This window comes from Oncorhynchus kisutch, linkage group LG9, assembly GCF_002021735.2.
Source record: "Oncorhynchus kisutch isolate 150728-3 linkage group LG9, Okis_V2, whole genome shotgun sequence".
In the NCBI taxonomy this organism is placed as follows: domain Eukaryota; kingdom Metazoa; phylum Chordata; class Actinopteri; order Salmoniformes; family Salmonidae; genus Oncorhynchus; species Oncorhynchus kisutch.
In genome coordinates, this window is record NC_034182.2 from 44224572 (window position 1) to 44248589 (window position 24018).

General features: G+C 46.7%; 1 protein-coding gene across 1 annotated transcript in view; it reads right to left on the minus strand.

Moving 5' to 3' along the window:
• Positions 1–390: 390 nt before the first annotated feature.
• Positions 391–24018, minus strand: part of cyp17a2 (cytochrome P450, family 17, subfamily A, polypeptide 2) — a gene marked incomplete at its 5' end in the record, with an annotated part of 27885 nt that continues 4257 nt past the window's right edge. Inside the window, 6 exon segments of the mRNA XM_031832679.1 lie at positions 391–7885; positions 8033–8136; positions 16763–16932; positions 17085–17324; positions 17735–17821; positions 23259–23390. Of these exon segments, the coding sequence (XP_031688539.1) occupies positions 7569–7885; positions 8033–8136; positions 16763–16932; positions 17085–17324; positions 17735–17821; positions 23259–23390 (1050 nt within the window).

The following is a 24018-nucleotide window of genomic DNA, read 5'->3' on the forward strand; positions in this document are numbered from 1 at the left end:
AGAGCAGGAGGAAGTTGGGGCCGATGAGAGTCAGTACCGCCACCGCCGTCTGACCGGGGACTCAGGCATCGAGGTGTGTCGCTGTCAGGTTGAGGAAGACGAGGAGGAGGAGGAGGAAGAGGAGGAGGGAGTGGAGGAAGCAGGGGATGAAGGAGAGGAGGGGGTGAGCGAGCTCCATGACAGCCTGGACTGTCCGGTTAGAGGTCAGGGGTCAGGGGAGGGACTAACCCTGTGTAGCCCCGCCCCAGGAGATACCCCATTGGCTGAGGAGGATTCTGTGGTGATTGTCATGGAGAGCGTGTGATGGACAGCTGAGCGGAGTCAGTGGACTAAACCGTTTTCATCCTAAATGGGGGGGATGCAAGTGAACGGAAAAAACCCCACAACAACAACTTTGCAAAACTGTTTATTAGGTAATGTTCCATAACACTGGGGATCCTGAACATAGCTCTGATGTGTGGATCAGACCCAGGAGGGCCCAACATGAAGCTCCTGTCCTGAGCTACAGGAGATACAGTCAAGATGGTTCACTGGTTCTGTGGATGGGTTTGGCACAGAGGCAGATTATTTTGTGTCTGACCCAAATGGTACTCTATCCCCTACGTAGTACACTACTTTTGGCCAGGTCCCACATAGGGAGCTGTGGAAAAGGGTTCCATTTGAGACTGTGTGTGCCTGGTCGTAGTGTTGTTAATCTAACCTGGCCGTGGTGTTGTCAATATAACCTGGTCGTAGTGTTGTTAATCTAACCTGGCCGTGGTGTTGTCAAAATAACCTGGTCGTAGTGTTGTTAATCTAACCTGGCCATGGTGTTGTCAATATAACCTGGTCGTAGTGTTGTTAATCTAACCTGGCCGTGGTGTTGTCAATATAACCTTGTCGTTAATCTGACCTGGTCGTAGTGTTGTTAATCTAACCTGGCCGTGGTGTTGTCAATATAACCTGGTCATAGTGTTGTTAATCTAACCTGGTCGTTAATCTGACCTGGTCATAGTGTTGTTAATATAACCTGGTCGTTAATCTGACCTGGTCGTAGTGTTGTTAATCTAACCTGGTCGTTAATATAACCTGGTCGTAGTGTTGTTAATCTAACCTGGTCGTAGTGTTGTTAATCTAACCTGGTCGTTAATATAACCTGGTCGTAGTGTTGTTAATCTAACCTGGTCGTAGTGTTGTTAATCTAACCTGGTCGTAGTGTCGTTAATCTAACCTGGTCGTAGTGTTGCTAATCTAACCTGGTCATAGTGTTGTTAATCTAACCTGGTCGTAGTGTTGTTAATCTAACCTGGCCGTGGTGTTGTCAATATAACCTGGTCGTGGTGTTGTCAATATAACCTGGTCGTAGTGTTGTTAATCTAACCTGGTCGTAGTGTTGCTAATCTAACCTGGTCATAGTGTTGTTAATCTAACCTGGTTGTAGTGTTGTTAATCTAACCTGGCCTGTGGTGTTGTCAATATAACCTGGCCGTGGTGTTGTTAATCTAACCTGGTCATAGTGTTGTTAATATAACTTGGTTGTAGTGTTGTTAATCTCATCTGGTCGTAGTGTTGTTAATCTAACCTGGTCGTTAATCTGACCTGGTCATAGTGTTGTTAATCTAACCTGGTCGTAGTGTTGTCAATATAACCTGGCCGTGGTGTTGTTAATCTAACCTGGTCGTTAATCTGACCTGGTCGTAGTGTTGTTAATCTAACCTGGTCGTAGTGTTGTCAATATAACCTGGCCGTGGTGTTGTTAATATAACCTGGCCGTGGTGTTGTCAATATAACCTGGTCATAGTGTTGTTAATCTAACCTGGTCGTAGTGTTTTTAATCTAACCTGGTTGTAGTGTTGTTAATCTAACCTGGCCGTGGTGTTGTCAATATAACCTGGTCGTAGTGTTGTTAATCTAACCTGGTCGTAGTGTTGTCAATATAACCTGGCCGTGGTGTTGTTAATCTAACCTGGTCATAGTGTTGTTAATCTAACCTGGTCGTTAATCTGACCTGGTCGTAGTGTTGTTAATCTAACCTGGTCGTAGTGTTGTCAATATAACCTGGCCGTGGTGTTGTTAATCTAACCTGGTCATAGTGTTGTTAATCTAACCTGGTCGTTAATCTGACCTGGTCGTAGTGTTGTTAATATCACCTGGTTGTAGTGTTGTTAATCTAACCTAGTCGTAGTGTTGTTAATCTAACCTGGTCATAGTGTTGTAATCTAACCTGGTTGTAGTGTTGTTAATCTAACCTGGTCGTAGTGTTGTTAATTTTTTCAGTTATCCTGGAGATAAATACCCGTTACTTTACAACCTGGTCTAGAGAGACACTACAGAGACACTACAACCTGGTCTAGAGATGCTACAACCTGGTCTAGAGACACTACAACCTGGTCTATAGAGACACTACAGAGACACTACAACCTGGTCTATAGAGACTACAACCTGGTCTAGAGACGCTACAACCTGGTCTAGAGACACTACAACCTGGTCTATAGAGACACTACAACCTGGTCTAGAGAGACACTACAACCTGGTCTAGAGAGACACTACAACCTGGTCTATAGAGACACTACAACCTGGTCTAGAGACACTACAACCTGGCCTAGAGAGACACTACAACCTGGTCTAGAGAGACACTACAACCTGGTCTATAGAGACACTACAGAGACACTACAACCTGGTCTAGAGAGACACTACAGAGACACTACAACCTGGTCTAGAGAGACACTACAACCTGGTCTATAGAGACACTACAACCTGGTCTATAGAGACACTACAACCTGGTCTAGAGAGACACTACAACCTGGTCTAGAGACACTACAACCTGGTCTAGAGACACTACAACCTGGTCTAGAGACACTACAGAGACACTACAACCTGGTCTATAGAGACACTACAACCTGGTCTAGAGAGACACTACAACCTGGTCTAGAGAGACACTACAACCTGGTCTAGAGAGACACTACAGAGACACTACAACCTGGTCTAGAGAGACACTACAGATACACTACAACCTGGTCTAGAGACACTACAACCTGGTCTAGAGACACTACAACCTGGTCTAGAGAGACACTACAACCTGGTCTAGAGAGACACTACAACCTGGTCTATAGAGACACTACAGAGACACTACAACCTGGTCTAGAGACACTACAATCTGGTCTAGAGACACTACAACCTGGTCTAGAGAGACACTACAACCTGGTCTAGAGAGACACTACAGAGACACTACAACCTGGTCTAGAGACACTACAATCTGGTCTAGAGACACTACAACCTGGTCTAGAGAGACACTACAACCTGGTCTAGAGAGACACTACAAGCTGGTCTAGAGAGACACTACAACCTGGTCTAGAGAGACACCACAGAGACACTACAACCTGGTCTAGAGAGACACTACAACCTGGTCTAGAGAGACACTACAACCTGGTCTAGAGAGACACTACAACCTGGTCTAGAGAGACACTACAGAGACACTACAACCTGGTCTAGAGAGACACTACAGAGACACTACAACCTGGTCTAGAGACACTACAACCTGGGCTAGAGAGACACTACAGAGACACTACAACCTGGTCCAGAGACACTACAACCTGGTCTAGAGAGACACCACAGAGACACTACAACCTGGTCTAGAGAGACACTACAACACAAAGAGAGGAGAGAAGCCAAACCCTCTCTCTCTCTCTCTCTCTCTCTCTCTTTCTCTCTCTCTCTCGTCAGAACAGAACAATGTATGTTGTGTGGCCTGTGTTTGAACTCAGTGTCACAATGGTCACCTCAGTCCCCCCGGACACACACACCAACCATTTCACAGGCCTACTGTAGTTCTGTTAACATCACTAGCACTGTCTCTCTTATAGTAACCATAGTAACAGTGTATAACACCAGCCAATAGCAAGGCAATAACATGACTACCATGTGACTAAACCTGCTGTAGAACTCTGGGTAGTGTAGTGTGACAGTGTGACCAGACCGGGATACTGTCAGTGTATCTATCTGACTGTCGTCGTGTTCATGTTCTAGAACTGACAGGGTCAACCGGAATGTTCTAGAACTGACAGGGTCAACAGGAATGTTCTAGAACTGACAGGGTCAACCAGAATGTTCTAGAACTGACAGGGTCAACAGGAATGTTCTAGAACTGACAGGGTCAACCGGAATGTTCTAGAACTGACAGGGTCAACATGAATGTTCTAGAACTCTGTTGATTACTAGAATATACATGACTGATTCTAGTCCAGTGTTCTGCAGGACCAGAATAAATGTTTATATTCGGAGAGTTTCAGAGCACCATCGCCCTCGCCAGTTTGACCTTCAGATGCTGCAGTTCACCAGAGAAGAACCAACGTGTCTGTGTTCAACTACAGCTATTGCCCTCAAGCCATGGATACACTACAAGACATTTACAATCCCAACCCCCGGAAAAAGTCCCATTTAAGGATCACCGTTCATTAAGTCTTGAGTCTTGTTTCCTAACAGTGTGCTGTGCTCATTTAACATCATGGCTAACACAAGGGATCACACGTCAAGGTTCTGTGATCTTCTAGCTAGTGTCTGTCCGTCTGGCTCTAGAAGCTCTGGACAGAAGGAGAGTTTTGTATTTCTAACATGGAGGAACAGAGGGAGTTTTACTGAAGAGAACACCCATGACGTCACTAGGTCAGCCAGTCAGTCAACCAGTTAGCCAGCCAGCCTGTCAGTTAGCCAGTCAATCAGTAAACCAGGCAGCCAGCCAGTCAGTCTGTCACCTAGTCAGTCAGTAAACCAGTTAGCCTGCCAGCCAGTCAGTCAGTAAACCAGTTAGCCAGCCAGTCAGTCAATAAACCAGTCAGCCAGTCAGTCAGTAAACCAGTCAGTCAGTCAGTAAACCAGTTAGCCAGTCAGTCAGTCAGTAAACCAGCCAGTCAGTAAACCAGTCAGCCAATCAGTCAGTCAGTAAACCAGCCAGTCAGTAAAGCAGCCAGTCAGTCAGTAAACCAGCCAGTCAGTAAACCAGTCTGCCAGCCAGTCAGTCAGTAAACCAGTCAGTCAGTAAATGAGTCTACCAGCCAGTCAGTCAGTAAGCCAGTTAACCAGCCAGTCAGTCAGTAAACTAGTCTGCCAGCCGGTCAGTCAGTAAACTAGTCTGCCAGCCGGTCAGTCAGTAAACTAGTCTACCAGCCAGTCAGTCAGTTAACTAATCTGCCAGCCGGTCAGTCAGTAAACTAGTCTGCCAGCCGGTAAGTCAGTAAACTAGTCTGTGGTCAGTCAGTAAACCAGTCTACCAGTCAGTCAGTAAACTAGTCTGCCAGCCAGTCAGTCAGTAAACCAGTCTGCCAGACGGTCAGTCAGTAAACTAATCTGCCAGCCAGTCAGTCAGTAAACTAGTCTGCCAGCCAGTCAGTCAGTAAACTAGTCTGCCAGCCGGTCAGTCAGTAAACCAGCCAGTCAGTCCGTAAGCCAGTCAGTCAGTAAACCAGCCAGTCAGTCAGTAAACTAGTCTGCCAGCCGGTCAGTCAGTAAACTAGTCTGAAGTCAGTCAGTAAACCAGTCTGCAGTCAGTCAGTAAAGCAGCCATTCAGTCAGTAAACCAGCCAGTCAGTAAACCAGTCTACCAGCCGGTCAGTCAGTCAACTAGTCTGCAGTCAGTCAGTAAAGCAGACAGTCAGTCAGTAAACCAGTCTGCAGTCAGTCAGTAAAGCAGCCAGTCAGTCAGTAAACCAGTCTGCGGTCAGTCAGTAAACTAGTCTGCCAGCCAGTCAGTCAGTATTCGGCCAACATGTTCCAGTTACTCCCTACTCACATACAGTATATACAGTAGGTATGCATCCAAAATGGCAGTCTATTCCCTTCATAGGGCACTACTTTAGGCTCTTAGGGCCTCTGGTCAGAAGTAGTGCACTATGGGGATTCGGTTTCCATTCGGGCCATTCCTCTACAGTTTAAACCCAGAGACATGCCCAGGCATACAGACACACTGTAGTTCTAGGAGAGAGTGTAGCAGTGTTCGTTTAGGAACTACAGATCCCAGCATGTCCTCTGTGACCAGACTGTGGGAGTCGATGACAGCGGATCATGAGGAACACTGAGACTTTATGAATATCATATGGTGTTCTGATTTTGTTGTTATTATTGTTGTTATTGTTGTTTACAACATATGATGTTGTTCCCCAGGAGTTCACAGTATCATATCTCCATGGAAACTGTCCTTGTGGTTTTTACGGAGCCTGCCTCATCCTAGTCTGGTCCCAGATCTATTGAACACAAACAGTTAGCTAGACACACAACCGGTCTAGAACCAGGATCATCCAGCTAGTTCAGTCGGGCCCACATTTCCCTCTCAGAGTCACTTAAAGGACCGGTCTCTGATTTAAAGGGCCCACCTGGAATTTAAAGGGCCAGTCTGGAATTTAAAGAGCCGGTCTGTGATTTAAAGGGCCAGTCTGGAATTTAATGAGCCGGTCTGTGATTTAAAGGGCCAGTCTGGAATTTAATGAGCCGGTCTGTGATTTAAAGGGCCAGTCTGGGATTTAAAGGGCCCATCTGGGATTCAATGGGCCAGTCTGGGATTTAATGGGCCAGTCTGGGATTTAATGGGCCGGTCTGTGATTTAAAGGGCCCATCTGGGATTCAAAGGGCCAGTCTGGGATTTAATGGGCCAGTCTGGGATTTAATGGTCCGGTCTCTGATTTAAAGGGCCCATCTGGGATTCAAAGGGCCAGTCTGGGATTCAAAGGGCCAGTCTGGGATTTAAAGAGCCGGTCTGTGATTTAAAGGGCCCATCTGGGATTCAAAGGGCCAGTCTGGGATTCAAAGGGCCAGTCTGGGATTTAATGGGCCAGTCTGGGATTTAATGGGACGGTCTGTGATTTAATGGGCCGGTCTATGATTCAAAGGGCCCATCTGGGGTTCAAAGGGCCAGTCTGGGATTTATTGGGCCAGTCTGGGATTTAATGGGCCGGTCTATGATTCAAAGGGCCCATCTGGGATTCAAAGGGCCAATATGGGACTAAAATGACCACTCCTGTGGTATGGTTTGTCTAACAGAGGTGTTGTTACTACAGTCTGCTCCCAGACCAGTTGTTACTATAGATCTCTGTTGATTAGGGAGTAACCCTCTGTGTCTGTCTGTGTCCTAAATCAGCCTGTCTATATACTGTACGTCTGCCTGATAATAAATATCTAAACTATAACTCCCATCAGTACTCTCTGTGATGGTTAAATGGAACCATATAGATATATGTCATTAGGTTAGATCGATCTTCATTTATTGATTTGATTATGGACATGTACATTTAAAACATTGAATTAAAACATTGAATTACCAAGAGTCAGATGCATTGCATGCTCCCCTCCCTCTTCCCCTCTCCCCTCTCACCCTCAGTCCCCCCCTCTCAGTACCTCACCCCCCCAGTCCCTCCCCCTCAGTCTCTCCCTCACTCCCCCTCTCCCCCTCAGTCTTCCCCTCTCACCCTCAGTCCCCCCTCTCAGTATCTCACCCCCTCTGTCCCTCCCTCTCAGTATCTCACCCCCTCCCCCTCAGTCCCTCCCCCTCAGTCCCTCTCCCCTCCCCCTCGGCCCCTCAGTATCTCACCCCCCCCCTCCTCTCAGTCACTCCCCCCAGTCTTTCCCCCTTCCCCCTCAATCCTTCCACCACACCCCCCCCTCACCCCCTCCCAGCCTGGTCTAGGTGTAACAGTGAGGGTGTATCTGAGTGGCTGTAGCACCACCCCTAGGCGCCCCTCCAGGTCGGGTAGAGGGACCCCAGGAGCGGGGCTGAAGCTGAACCTCTGCAGCAGACCACTCACAAACAGGAACAGCTCCAGCCTGGCCAGTGATTCACCCACGCAGACCCGAGGCCCTGCCCCAAATGGCATGAAACAGGAAGGAGTGAAGCGCTGGCCGTTGTCATCTAGGAAACGCTCTGGGGAGGGAGAAGGGATGGGTGTGTTATTTTCAACTGCGTGTGTGTGCGTGCGTGCGTGCGTGTGTGAGCATGTGTGTGTGTGTGTGTGCGTGCGTGTGTGTGTGTGCGTGTGTGTGAGCATGTGTCTGTGAGGATCTATCTCACCTGGTCTGAAGTCCTCTGGCTGGTCCCAGTGTTCCGGGTCGTGGTGTATAGCCCACATGTTCACCAGTACACGGCTTCCCTTACAGATGGAATGACCGCCGATACTGGGGAGGACAGAGAGACTGGCCATGTCCAAAAACCTGTACTTGAACTCTAAATAATAGGCATTTTGGGTATGCGAAAATATACGTTTTATAGTATGTGAAAGTTTGAAAATGTAGTATGCTTTAGATCGCTTTAGTACACTTTAGTACGCTGTAGTACGCTGTAATATGTTGCAGTGTGCTGTAGTATGCTGTATTGTGCTGTAGTACGCTGTAGTATGCTGTAGTGTGCTGTATTGTGCTGTAGTATGCTGTAGTGTGCTGTAGTGTGCTGTAGTGTGCTGTAGTATGCTGTAGTGTGCTGTAGTATGCTGTAGTGTGCTGTAGTGTGCTGTAGTATGCTGTAGTATGCTGTAGTGTGCTGTAGTGTGCTGTAGTATGCTGTAGTGTGCTGTAGTGTGCTGTAGTATGCTGTCGTACGCTGTAGTGTGCTGTAGTATGCTGTAGTGTGCTGTAGTATGCTGCAGTGTGCTGTAGTATGCTGTAGTATGCTGTAGTGTGCTGTAGTATTCTGTAGTGTGCTGTAGTGTGCTGTAGTATGCTGTAGTGTACTGTAGTGTGCTGTAGTATGCTGTCGTACGCTGTAGTGTGCTGTAGTGTGCTGTAGTGTGCTGTAGTGTGCTGTAGTATGCTGTAGTGTGCTGTAGTATGCTGTCGTACGCTGTAGTGTGCTGTAGTGTGCTGTAGTGTGCTGTAGTATGCTGCAGTGTGCTGTAGTATGCTGTAGTATGCTGTAGTGTGCTGTAGTGTGCTGTATTATGCTGTAGGGTTAGGGTTAGGTGTGTTAGTTACCTGCTGTGAGTCAGGGCGGTGTGAGGGATGGGACTATAACAGGTGAAGTAGGTCAGGTGTGCTAGTTATGTGTTGTGAGTCAGAAGGGATGGGACTATAACAGGTGAGGTAGGTCAGGTGTGTTAGTTACCTGCTGTGAGTCAGGGTGGTGTGAGGGATGGCACTATAACAGGTGAGGTAGGTCAGGTGTGTTAGTTACCTGCTGTGAGTCAGAAGGGATGGGACTATAACAGGTGAGGTAGGTCAGGTGTGTTAGTTACCTGCTGTGAGTCAGAAGGGATGGGACTATAACAGGTGAGGTAGGTCAGGTGTGTTAGTTACCTGCTGTGAGTCAGGGCGGTGTGAGGTGGGTCAGGTGTGTTAGTTACCTGCTGTGAGTCAGGGCGGTGTGAGGGATGGGACTATAACAGGTGAGGTGGGTCAGGTGTGTTAATTACCTACTGTGAGTCAGGGCGGTGTGAGGTGGGTCAGGTGTGTTAGTTACCTGCTGTGAGTCAGAAGGGATGGGGACTATAACAGGTGAGGTAGGTCAGGTGTGTTAGTTACCTGCTGTGAGTCAGGGCGGTGTGAGGGATGGGACTATAACAGGTGAGGTGGGTCAGGTGTGTTAATTACCTACTGTGAGTCAGGGCGGTGTGAGGTGGGTCAGGTGTGTTAGTTACCTGCTGTGAGTCAGAAGGGATGGGGACTATAACAGGTGAGGTAGGTCAGGTGTGTTAGTTACCTGCTGTGAGTCAGAAGGGATGGGACTATAACAGGTGAGGTAGGTCAGGTGTGTTAGTTACCTGCTGTGAGTCAGAAGGGATGGGACTATAACAGGTGAGGTAGGTCAGGTGTGTTAGTTACCTGCTGTGAGTCAGGGCGGTGTGAGGGATGGGACGATAACAGGTGAGGCAGGTCAGGTGTGTTAGTTACCTGCTGTGAGTCAGAAGGGATGGGACTATAACAGGTGAGGTTGTTCAGGTGTGTTAGTTACCTGCTGTGAGTCAGGGCGGTGTGAGGGATGGGGACTTTAACAGGTGAGGTAGGTTCAGGTGTGTTAGTTTCTTGCTGTGAGTCAGGGCAGTGTGAGGGATGGGACTATAACAGGTGAGGTAGGTCAGGTGTGTTAGTTACCTACTGTGATTCAGGGCGGTGTGAGGGATGGGACTATAACAGGTGAGGTAGGTCCGGTGTGTAAGTTACCTACTGTGAGTCATGGCGGTGTGAGGGATGGGACTATACAGGTAAGGTAGGTCAGGTGTGTTAGGTTCTTGGTGTGAGTCAGAATGGATGGGACTATAACAGGTGAGGTAGGTCAGGTGTGTTAGTTACCTGCTGTGAGTCAGGGCGGTGTGAGGGATGGGACTATAACAGGTGAGGTGGGTCAGGTGTGTTAATTACCTACTGTGAGTCAGGGCGGTGTGAGGTGGGTCAGGTGTGTTAGTTACCTGCTGTGAGTCAGAAGGGATGGGGACTATAACAGGTGAGGTAGGTCAGGTGTGTTAGTTACCTGCTGTGAGTCAGAAGGGATGGGACTATAACAGGTGAGGTAGGTCAGGTGTGTTAGTTACCTGCTGTGAGTCAGAAGGGATGGGACTATAACAGGTGAGGTAGGTCAGGTGTGTTAGTTACCTGCTGTGAGTCAGGGCGGTGTGAGGGATGGGACGATAACAGGTGAGGCAGGTCAGGTGTGTTAGTTACCTGCTGTGAGTCAGAAGGGATGGGACTATAACAGGTGAGGTAGGTCAGGTGTGTTAGTTACCTGCTGTGAGTCAGAATGGATGGGACTATAACAGGTGAGATAGGTCAGGTGTGTTAGTTACCTGCTGTGAGTCAGGGCGATGTGAGGGATGGGACTATAACAGGTGAGGTAGGTCAGGTGTGTTAGTTACCTGCTGTGAGTCAGGGCGGTGTGAGGGATGGGACTATAACAGGTGAGGTGGGTCAGGTGTGTTAATTACCTGCTGTGAGTCAGGGCGGTGTGAGGGATGGGACGATAACAGGTGAGGCAGGTCAGGTGTGTTAGTTACCTGCTGTGAGTCAGAAGGGATGGGACTATAACAGGTGAGGTAGGTCAGGTGTGTTAGTTACCTGCTGTGAGTCAGAATGGATGGGACTATAACAGGTGAGATAGGTCAGGTGTGTTAGTTACCTGCTGTGAGTCAGAAGGGATGGGGACTATAACAGGTGAGGTAGGTCAGGTGTGTTAGTTACCTGCTGTGAGTCAGAAGGGATGGGACTATAACAGGTGAGGTAGGTCAGGTGTGTTAGTTACCTGCTGTGAGTCAGAAGGGATGGGACTATAACAGGTGAGGTAGGTCAGGTGTGTTAGTTACCTGCTGTGAGTCAGGGCGGTGTGAGGGATGGGACGATAACAGGTGAGGCAGGTCAGGTGTGTTAGTTACCTGCTGTGAGTCAGAAGGGATGGGACTATAACAGGTGAGGTAGGTCAGGTGTGTTAGTTACCTGCTGTGAGTCAGAATGGATGGGACTATAACAGGTGAGATAGGTCAGGTGTGTTAGTTACCTGCTGTGAGTCAGGGCGGTGTGAGGGATGGGACTATAACAGGTGAGGTAGGTCAGGTGTGTTAGTTACCTGCTGTGAGTCAGGGCGGTGTGAGGGATGGGACTATAACAGGTGAGGTGGGTCAGGTGTGTTAATTACCTACTGTGAGTCAGGGCGGTGTGAGGTGGGTCAGGTGTGTTAGTTACCTGCTGTGAGTCAGAAGGGATGGGGACTATAACAGGTGAGGTAGGTCAGGTGTGTTAGTTACCTGCTGTGAGTCAGGGCGGTGTGAGGGATGGGACGATAACAGGTGAGGTAGGTCAGGTGTGTTAGTTACCTGCTGTGAGTCAGAAGGGATGGGACTATAACAGGTGAGGTAGGTCAGGTGTGTTAGTTACCTGCTGTGAGTCAGAATGGATGGGACTATAACAGGTGAGATAGGTCAGGTGTGTTAGTTACCTGCTGTGAGTCAGGGCGGTGTGAGGGATGGGACTATAACAGGTGAGGTAGGTCAGGTGTGTTAGTTACCTGCTGTGAGTCAGGGCGGTGTGAGGGATGGGACTATAACAGGTGAGGTGGGTCAGGTGTGTTAATTACCTACTGTGAGTCAGGGCGGTGTGAGGTGGGTCAGGTGTGTTAGTTACCTGCTGTGAGTCAGAAGGGATGGGGACTATAACAGGTGAGGTAGGTCAGGTGTGTTAGTTACCTGCTGTGAGTCAGAAGGGATGGGACTATAACAGGTGAGGTAGGTCAGGTGTGTTAGTTACCTGCTGTGAGTCAGAAGGGATGGGACTATAACAGGTGAGGTAGGTCAGGTGTGTTAGTTACCTGCTGTGAGTCAGGGCGGTGTGAGGGATGGGACGATAACAGGTGAGGTAGGTCAGGTGTGTTAGTTACCTGCTGTGAGTCAGAAGGGATGGGACTATAACAGGTGAGGTAGGTCAGGTGTGTTAGTTACCTGCTGTGAGTCAGAATGGATGGGACTATAACAGGTGAGATAGGTCAGGTGTGTTAGTTACCTGCTGTGAGTCAGGGCGGTGTGAGGGATGGGACTTTAACAGGTGAGGTAGGTCAGGTGTGTTAGTTACCTGCTGTGAGTCAGGGCAGTGTGAGGGATGCGACTATAACAGGTGAGGTAGGTCAGGTGTGTTAGTTACCTGCTGTGAGTCAGGGCGGTGTGAGGGATGGGACTATTACAGGTGAGGTAGGTCAGGTGTGTTAGTTACCTGCTGTGAGTCAGGGCAGTGTGAGGGATGGGGACTATAACAGGTGAGGTAGGTCAGGTGTGTTAGTTACCTGCTGTGAGTCAGAAGGGATGGGACTATAACAGGTGAGGTAGGTCAGGTGTGTTAGTTACCTGCTGTGAGTCAGGGCGTTGTGAGGGATGGGACCATAACAGGTGAGGTAGGTCAGGTGTGTTAGTTAGGTCATGACGTTGGCCTCTTTGGGTATTGCAAGCCCCATCCCCCTCTCCCTGCCTCCCCCTTGCCTCCTTCAACTAGTTTGCTGTGGTCAGAGAGGTCTTAAATTCCTGAGCAGACCCTGCCACATGGCCACACAGTATAGAGAGAGTATATTTTCATGGAGAACAAAGGAAATCCTTCCACCTCACAGAACTTGAGGTACGAACAAATTTCATGTTCCGGAGAAAGTATAAAAGATCGGTGTAGAATCCAGCTACGAACTGGTCCGTTTGTCACAACTTGGGAAGCTCATGGGAGACGGTGTGGCCACATTACCATTACACTGTTTATATAATAGCCTCAGATATGAGGTTTACATCTAATTGTTGTATAAGATGAATGAGTGAGTATGATACTGTTTGTAAAATTGTGTAATATACTTTTGGACTGTTTAATGAAGAAAAAACAAATTCCCTTTTGATTAGAACTAAATCAGAGGACCGCCCCTGGGCCCAGTTAGGGTCAGACATCCTGGATCGCCCCTGAGCCCAGTTAGGGTCAGACATCCTGGACCGCCCCTGAGCCCAGTTAGGGTCAGACATCCTGGACCGCCCCTGAGCCCAGTTAGGGTCAGACATCCTGGACCGCCCCTGAGCCCAGTTAGGGTCAGACATCCTGGACCGCCCCTGAGCCCAGTTAGGGTCAGACATCCTGGACCGCCCCTGAGCCCAGTTAGGGTCAGACATCCTGGGACAGCCCTTTTCTGCCATTCCGAATAAAAGCCAACTTCGTGAAATTATCAGCAGACCATGTTTTTCTCCATTAGGAGGACAAAGGTTGTAGACCATTGCTGAATCTTTTAACCATACCACGTGGTTAAACTCTTAGACTATCGATACCGACAGAATAAGAACAAGTCTTTGATATTAATTACTAGTCTGCAGCTAGGAATTCGGTATCATTGAACGCAAAGAACGACAACCACTGAAACATCCATTCTATAACAATACGAAGGAATGTCATTCTGAACTATCCACTATAACCATGACAAAGAGAGAGAGGGAGAAAGACGGACAATTCTACAAAAGAAACAAACTTTTCACCAGCGATCAAGACGACACACTGAGCATAAATATATATATATTTATTGCAATTGTTCCCGAATGAGTGAGCGTTCATGTGAAAAGGATTCAATTGTTATAATTATTAACTCTGTAGTAACTTCTTAGTCGTCCCCCACTTCCCCCTTTGTCTAACAAGCCGCCATGCCAGTTTAGCCCACTAGGGGCACATTCTCCTATCATTACATGTAACCACATTTACCTTGTTTGTTTGTTTATGCATTTCTGTAAATTACTTAGTTAGTAATAAATAAATGATTTAAGACAATTGATGTATGGATGACTCATAGTGAAGACTGGGTTCGTGCAGATAACCAACATTTTTCGACGTTTGAAATGAGACTAACATGAGGTAAAGTAAATAATTAATTCATTCGAAGACTAATTGATCAGATATGAAAATATCTGAAAAGTTATTTTAGGAAATGATAACTTTGTAATCTGAATATTTTTCCTTGGTGCCCCGACTTCCTAGTAATTACGGTTACATGATTAATCAGTCTAATTGCATATAAACTAATTACTGAGAATCTTTGATAAAAATTATCAGTCTTCAGTTAATGATAGTAAAGACACGACAGTTACCTGCTGTGAGTCAGGCCGATGTGAGAGATGGGGACTATAACAGGTGAGCTAGGTCAGGTGTGTTAGTTACCTGCTGTGAGTCAGGCCGATGTGAGGGATGGGACTATAACAGATGAGCTAGGTCAGGTGTGTTAGTTACCTGCTGTGAGTCAGGCCGATGTGAGGGATGGGACTATAACAGGTGAGCTAGGTCAGGTGTGTTAGTTACCTGCTGTGAGTCAGAAGGGATGGGACTATAACAGGTGAGGTAGTCATTGTGTTCACTTGATAGCTACCTACACAAATAGCTAGCTAGAACAAAGTGTTAATAAGATAAATTCATTTAAAAAGATTAAAAGCAATACAAATAAGTTATCCAGTAGGCATCTACTGTGTGTTAGTTACCTGCTGTGAGTCAGGCCGATGTGAGGGATGGGACTATAACAGGTGAGCTAGGTCAGGTGTGTTAGTTACCTGCTGTGTGTCAGACTGATGTGAGGGATGGGGACTATAACAGGTGAGTTAGGTCAGGTGTGTTAGTTACCTGCTGTGAGTCAGAAGGGATGGGGACTATAACAGGTGAGGTAGGTCAGGTGTGTTAGTTACCTACTGTGAGTCAGAAGGGATGGGACTATAACAGGTGAGGTAGGTCAGGTGTGTTAGTTACCTGCTGTGATTCAGAAGGGATGGGACTATAACAGGTGAGGTAGGTCAGGTGTGTTAGTTACCTGCTGTGAGTCAGAGTGGTGTGAGGGATGGGACTATAACAGGTGAGGTAGGTCAGGTGTGTTAGTTACCTGCTGTGAGTCAGGGTGGTGTGAGGGATGGGGAACATAACAGGTGAGGTAGGTCAGGTGTGTTAGTTACCTGCTGTGAGTCAGAAGGGATGGGGACTATAACAGGTGAGGTAGGTCAGGTGTGTTAGTTACCTGCTGTGAGTCAGAAGGGATGGGGACTATAACAGGTGAGGTAGGTAAAGGTGTGTTAGTTACCTGCTGTGAGTCAGAAGGGATGGGACTATAACAGGTGAGGTAGGTAAAGGTGTGTTAGTTACCTGCTGTGAGTCAGAAGGGATGGGACTATAACAGGTGAGGTAGGTCAGGTGTGTTAGTTACCTGCTGTAATTCAGAAGGGATGGGGACTATAACAGGTGAGGTAGGTCAGGTGTGTTAGTTACCTGCTGTGAGTCAGTGCGGTGTGAGGGATGGGACTATAACAGGTGAGGTAGGTCAGGTATGTTAGTTACCTGCTGTGAGTCAGGGCGGTGTGAGGGATGGGGACTATAACAGGTGAGGTAGGTCAGGTGTGTTAGTTACCTGCTGTGAGTCAGAAGGGATGGGGACTATAACAGGTGAGGTAGGTCAGGTGTGTTAGTTACCTGCTGTGAGTCAGGGCGGTGTGAGAGATGGGGACTATAACAGGTGAGGTAGTTCAGGTGTGTTAGTTACCTGCTGTGAGTCAGGGCGGTGTGAGGGATGGGGACTATAACAGGTGAGGTAGGTCAGGTGTGTTAGTTACCTGCTGTGAGTCAGGGCGGTGTGAGGGATGGGACTATAACAGGTGAGGTAGTTCAGGTGTGTTAGTTACCTGCTGTGAGTCAGGGTGGTGTGAGGGATGGGGACTATAACAGGTGAGGTAAGTCAGGTGTGTTAGTTACCTGCTGTGAGTCAGGGCGGTGTGAGGGATGGGGACTATAACAGGTGAGGTAGGTCAGGTGTGTTAGTTACCTGCTGTGAGTCATGGCGGTGTGAGGGATGGGGCTATAACAGGTGAGGTAGGTCAGGTGTGTTAGTTACCTGCTGTGAGTCAGGGCGTTGTGAGAGATGGGGACTATAACAGGTGAGGTAGGTCAGGTGTGTTCGTTACCTGCTGTGAGTCAGGGCGGTGTGAGGGCTGGGGACTATAACAGGTGAGGTAGGTCAGGTGTGTTAGTTACCTGCTGTGAGTCAGAAGGGATGGGACTATAACAGGTGAGGTAGGTCAGGTGTGTTAGTTACCTGCTGTGAGTCAGGGCAGTGTGAAGGATGGGGACTATAACAGGTGAGGTAGGTCAGGTGTGTTAGTTACCTGCTGTGAGTCAGGGCGGTGTGAGGGATGGGACTATAACAGGTGAGGTAGGTCAGGTGTGTTAGTTACCTGCTGTGAGTCAGAAGGGATGGGACTATAACAGGTGAGGTAGGTCAGGTGTGTTAGTTACCTGCTGTGAGTCAGAAGGGTTGGGACTATAACAGGTGAGGTAGGTAAGGTGTGTTAGATACCTGCTGTGAGTCAGGGCGGTGTGAGGGATGAGGATGGGGCTGACAGGGCGTATCCTCATGACCTCATTGATGACAGAGTCCAGATAGGGCAGGTGAGTGCGGTCTGACACATCTGGACTCCTCCCACAACCCACCACCTCATCCAGCTCCTTCTGCACACGCTCCTGAACCTGGGTTAGGGGGATGAACGAGACTGTTCAGTTGAGAGCAGATTTGAATATAACTTCTGTGGTTCCTATAACTTCTCTGTGTCTCTTCATTTTCCTCAGTTGGTTTTCTCCGTCCTCCCCCAGTCCCTACCTCCCCTTGTTCCTCCTCCTACCTGTGGGTGGTGCAGGAGGAAGGCCAGGACCCAGAGTAATGTCGTTGAGGTGGTCTCTACTCCGGCGCCGAATGCTTCAGCCGCAGTCATCAAGACGTGGTCATCACTGATCCCCTCCTCTTCCTGCTCCGCTCCTAACCCCTGACCTCTGATCCCTGACCCCTGGTTATGTTGGATCCTCGTCTGACCCTGCAGCAGAGCGTCCAGCAGGTCACGTGGCTCCCCGCTGATCAGCGACACCTGCAGAGGATCAGATGTCAAGGCTGTGTCTCAATACTGTGGGATGGCTTCCTTTCCCCGTCCACTTTCCCTCTGTGTGTGTGTGTGTGTGTGTGTGTGTGTGTGTGTGTGTGTGTGTGTGTGTGTGTGTGTGTGTGTGTGTGTGTTTGTGTGTGTGTGTATGTGTATGTGTGTGTGTATGTGTGTATGTGTGTGTGTATGTGTGTGTGTGTGTGTATGTGTGTGTGTCAGTGGAAGCTGCCTGGAAATGGAATGACATCAAACACCTGGAAACCATGGAAACCATGGAAACCATGGAAACCATGTGTCTGATACCGTTCCACTGATTCCACTCCAGCCAATACCATGAGCCCCTCCTCCCCAATTAAGGTGCCACCAACCTCCTGTGGAGTGTGTGTGTGTGTGTTCACCTTGTGTTCCTCTAGCTTCTTGCTGAGCAGCTGATCCCTGATGGCAATACACTCTGTCAGCGTGGTCAGAGTCTGGTTGGGGAGAAACTACAGCAGAGACAGCAGAGAGTTGAAAGACTCAGCGAGATGCACAACAATATATCAGCACGATTTTCACCACAACTAAGAGTACGAAGCACGAGGCTAAAGTTCTCACTGTGTTTTGGTCCCGCAACTATCGTGTTGTGGCAGACTGACGCGCAGCTGTGCACACGACTAGATCAGAGGAGGCTGGTGAGGGGAGGACGGCTCATAATAACGGCTGGAATGGAATGAATGAAATGGTGTTTAATCCGTTAAAGCCGTCCTCCCCTCACCAGCCTCCACTGGCGCAGGTATTCTGTGACTCTTGTAAGTGTGTTGTTATGCAACATCTCATCTATGGGAGCTGCTCGTGGAAATATCATATCACAGAGTCTCGGGTTTATTTTATTGAACCTTTATTGAACAAGGAAACCACGCAACCAGGCAACCACGCAACCAGGCAACCACGTAACCAGGCAACCACGCATCCAGGCAACAGGCCCTCTGTGTGGACCAGGGGCTAAAAATAAACAACAACAAAACAATGGTAAACAAAACGGACAACGCAGACAGAAGAGCACCCTGACCGGTTGCATCACAGCCTTGGGAACTGCTTGGGAACCATAAGCCACAACGGACAGTTGTAACTAACACATCCTGCCATCCAGGACCTACAGGTATGTGAACCCTTTGGACTTACCTGGATTTCTACAGAAATTGGTCATAAATTGGTCATCGTCTAAGTCACAACAATAGACAAACATAGTGAGCTTAAACTAATAACACACAAACAATTATATGTTTCCATCTCTTTATTGAACACACAGTGTAAACATTCACAGTGTCATCAAGGCAAAGGATGGCTACTTTGAAGAATATAACATTTAAAATCCATTTTGATTTGTTAACACCTTTTTGGTTACTACTTGATTCCATGTTTTATTTAATCGTTTTGATGTCTACTATGTAGAAAATAGTAACAAGAAAGAAAAACCCTTGAATGAGTAGGTCTGTCCAAATGTTTGACTGGTACTGTATTTAAAAATAAAATAAAAGTGAATAAGACAAAATATGGATAATAGTAATAATAACAATAATAATAATAATAATAACAATAGTAAAATAATAATAATAATGACAATAATAATAATAATAATAATAATAATAACAATAATAATAACAATAATAATAACAATAGTAATATAATAATAATAATAATAACAATAGTAATATAATAATAATAATAATAATAATAACATAATAATAATAATAACAGTAATAATGAAAATACTACTAATAATACTAGTAATAATAACAATAGTAATAATAACAATAATAATAATAATGCTAATAATAGTAATAGTAATAATGAAAATACTACTACTAATAATAATAATAATAATAATGACAACAACAACAATAATAATAATAATAACAATAATAATAATAGTCATAATAATAATAACAATAATAATAATAGTAATAATAATAATAATAATAATAATAATACTAATAATAATAATAATAATAATAATAATAATAATAATAATAATAACAATACTAATACTAATAATAATAATAATAATAATAATAATAACAATAATAATAATAATAATAACAATAATAATAATAACAATAATAATAATAATAATAACAATAATAATAATAACAATAATAACAATAATAATAATGACAACAACAATAATAATAACAATAACAATAATAGTAATAACAATAACAATAATAATAATGACAACAACAATAATAATAACAATAACAATAATAATAATAGTAATAATAATAACAATAATAATAATTACAACTGTAGCAATGATCAATGTCTGTTGGGTGGTGGGGTCAGTAGGTTGGTGGGGGAAGGTTACATGCCTGTTGTGGGGGCAGGGTAGATGTCTGTTGGTGGGGGCAGGGTAGATGTCTGTTGTGGAGGGCAGGGTAGATGTCTGTTGGTGGGGGCAGGGTAGATGTCTGTTGTGGAGGGCAGGGTAGATGTCTGTCGTTGGGGGCAGGGTAGATGTCTGTTGTGGGGGGTGGGGGCAGGGTAGATGTCTGTTGGTGGGGGCAGGGTAGATGTCTGTTGGTGGGGGCAGGGTAGATGTCTGTTGGTGGGGGCAGGGTAGATGTCTGTTGGTGGGGGCAGGGTAGATGTCTATTGGTGGGGGCAGGGTAGATGTCTGTCGGTGGGGGCAGGGTAGATGTCTGTCGGTGGGGGCAGGGTAGATGTCTGTCGGTGGGGGCAGGGTAGATGTCTGTTGGTGGGGGCAGGGTAGATGTCTGTTGGTGGGGGCAGGGTAGATGTCTGTTGGTGGGGGCAGGGTAGATGTCTGTTGGTGGGGGCAGGGTAGATGTCTGTTGGTGGGGGGTGGGGGCAGGGTAGATGTCTGTTGGTGGGGGGCAGGGTAGATGTCTGTTGGTGGGGGGCAGGGTAGATGTCTGTTGGCAGGCAAGATCCACATAGAAAACCCATTGAAAACACTGGCACCTCAACAACAAAACCCTGGAACTGCAGGCAAGATCCACATAGAAAACCCATTGAAAACACTGTCACCTCAACAAACAAAAAAATCCTGGATGGTTTGTCCTCGGGGTTTTGCCTGCCAAATAGGTTCTGTTATACTCACAGACATAATTGTAACCGTTTTAGAAACGTTAGAGTGTTTCCTATCCAAATCTACCAATTTATATGCATATCCTCGATTCTGGGCCTGAGTAGCAGGCAGTTTACTTTGGGTACGCTTTTCATCCGGACGTGAAATACCGCCCCCTAGCCCGAAGAGGTTTTATATGCCTACCATCTGTAAGCTGTTAGTGTCTTAAAATAAATCTAAAGCCTTTACAATGAAGATCTGTGAAGTTATTTGGATTTTTTACTAACGATCTTTGAAAGACAGGGTCCTGAAAAAGGGCAGTTTCTTTTTTTGCAGGTAACAAATTAATGTTGATGCTTTTGATTATCTCGTGATCTCAACATAACCACTTTTGTTATATGGTGATCGTGAGATAAGTCGTGACATCAGCAAACCAACAGTGGTCTGAAATTAAACAACTTCTTTCAAATTAAATGAAATTAAACACAAACTACTGACAACTAGAAACACACAAGTTTTTTCCCGATTTCTGATTTTTTTGCACATTTGTCTTTCAGATCATCAAACACATTTAAATATTACACAAGGATAACCCAAGTAAACACAAAATGAAGTTTTTAAGTGATCATTTTATTTAATAAGGGAAAAAGATATCCGAACCTTCATGGCCCTATTATGTGACAAAGTAATTCCCTTGTTAAATCATGAATTTACTGTGGTTAATAAACATTTTTGGAAAGCTGAGTTCAATTTCACTTGCCACACCCAGACCTGATTACTGCCAGGCCTGATTACTGCCAGGCCTGATTACTGCCAGGCCTGATTACTGCCAGACCTGATTACTGCCAGACCTGTTGAATCAAAAAATCACTTAAATAGAACCTGTCTGACAAAGTGAAGTAGGCCAAAAGATCTCAAAAAGCAAGACATCATGCCGTGATCCAAAGAAATTCAGGAACAGATGAGAAACAAAGTAATTGACATCTATCAGTCTGGATAGGGTTACAAAGCCATTTCTAAAGCTTTGGGAATCCAACCAACCACGGTGAGAGACATTATACACAAATGGAGAACATTTGGAACAGGGGTGAATCTTCCCAGGAGTGGTCGGCCCACCAACATTACCTCAAGAGCACAGCGACGACTCATCCAAGAGGTCACAAAAGAACCCACAACAACATCTAAAGAACTGCAGGCCTCACTTGCCTCAGTTAAGGTCAGTGTCCATGACTCAACCATAAGAAAGAGACTGGGCAACAATTTCATCCATGGCAGCGTTCCAAGGCGAAAACCACTGCTGACCAAAAATAACATAAAGGCTCGTCTCACTTTTGGAAAAAAAAACATCTTGATGATCCCCAAGACTTTTGGGAAAATATTCTGTGGACTGATGAGACAAAAGTTGAACTTTTTGGAAGGTGTGTGTCCCGTTACATCTGGCGTTAAAGTAACACAGCATTTCAGATAAAGAACATCATACCAACAGTCCAATATGGTGGTGGTGTGATGGTCTGGGGCTGCTTTGCTGTTTCAGGGCCTGGACGACTTGCTGTGATTGGTGGAACCATGAGTTCTGCTCTCTACCAAGAAACCCTGAAGGAGAATGTCCGGCCATCAGTTCGTGACCTCAAGCTGAAGCGTGAGTTCTGCTCTCTACCAAGAAATCCTGAAGGAGACTGTCTGGACATCAGTCCGTGACCTCAAGCTGAAGCGTGAGTTCTGCTCTCTACCAAGAAACCCTGAAGGAGAATGTCCGGCCATCAGTTCGTGACCTCAAGCTGAAGCGTGAGTTCTGCTCTCTACCAAGAAACCCTGAAGGAGAATGTCCGGCCATCAGTTCGTGACCTCAAGCTGAAGCGTGAGTTCTGCTCTCTACCAAGAAACCCTGAAGGAGACTGTCTGGACATCAGTCTGTGACCTCAAGCTGAAGCGTGAGTTCTGCTCTCTACCAAGAAACCCTGAAGGAGAATGTCCGGCCATCAGTTCGTGACCTCAAGCTGAAGCGTGAGTTCTGCTCTCTACCAAGAAACCCTGAAGGAGAATGTCCGGCCATCAGTTCGTGACCTCAAGCTGAAGCGTGAGTTCTGCTCTCTACCAAGAAACCCTGAAGGAGAATGTCCGGCCATCAGTTCGTGACCTCAAGCTGAAGCGTGAGTTCTGCTCTCTACCAAGAAACCCTGAAGGAGAATGTCTGGCCATCAGTTCGTGACCTCAAGCTGAAGCGCACTTGGGTTCTGCTCTCTACCAAGAAACCCTGAAGGAGACTGTCTGGACATCAGTTCGTGACCTCAAGCTGAAGCGCACTTGGGTTCTGCAGAAGGACAATGATCCAAAATACACCAGCAAGTCCACCTCTGAATGGTTCAAAAAAAGAGAAGGTTTTGGAGTGGCCTAGTCAAAGTCCAGACTTGAATCCGATTGAGATGCTGTGGCGTGACCTTAAAAATGCGGTTGATGCTCGAAAACCCTCCAATGTGGCTGAATTAAAACAATTCTGCAAAGAAGAGTGGGCCAGAAGTCCTCCGCAGCGATCGATGTGAAAGACTCATCGCCAGTTATCGCAAAAGCTTGATTGCAGTTGTTGCTGCTGAGGGTGGCACAATCAGTTATTAGGTTTAGGTGGCAATTACTTTGTCACATTGGGCCAATGATGGTTCGGATAGCTTTCTTCCTTTAATAAATAAAATCATCACTTAAAATCTGGATTTTGTGTTTTCTTGGGTTATCTTTGTGTAATATTTAAATTTGTTTGATGATCTGAAACATTTAAGTAATTTAAGGGGGAAAATACTTTTCCACTGTACGTCTCAACAACCTGTTCACCTATTGGTATCAGTTGTGTGTGAGTCTCCTACCCGTAGCCAGGGGAAGATGTCAACTAGCCCCCCTCTAGCGATGGTCTGGACGATACCGTCGTTGTATTCCATCACAGTGGTCAGCTCAGGGTCACCAGGTTGGTAGGTGGAGCTGAACACCAGGGTACACACCTAAAGGTCAAGGATCAAAGGTCAAGACATGTTTATTCAAATGGTGGTGATATACTTAGACTTTTGTTATCCAGCAAGTCAGAAGACCTCTGTTACAAGGGAGACCTGGCCAAGAGGGAGACCTGGCCAAGAGGGAGACCTGGCCAAGAGAAAGACCTGGCCAAGAGGGATACCTGGCCAAGAGGGATACCTGGCCAAGAGGGAGACCTGGCCAAGAGAAAAACCTGGCCAAGAGGGAGACCTGGCCAAGAGGGAGACCTGGCCAAGAGAAAGACCTGGCCAAGAGGGAGACCTGGCCAAGAGAAAGACCTGGCCAAGAGGGAGACCTGGCCAAGAGAAAGACCTGGCCAAGAGGGACAACTGGCCAAGAGGGAGACCTGGCCAAGAGGGAGACCTGGCCAAGAGGAAGACTTGGCCAAGAGGGAGACCTGGCCAAGAGGGAGACCGGGATAAGAGGGAGACCTGGCCAAGAGGGAGACCTGGCCAAGCGGGAGACCGGGATAAGAGGGAGACCTGGCCAAGAGGGAGACCGGGATACGAGGGAGACCTGGCCAAGAGGGAGACCTAGATAAGAGGCAGACTTGGCCAAGACAGAGACCTGGCCAAGAGGGAGACCTGGATGAGAGGG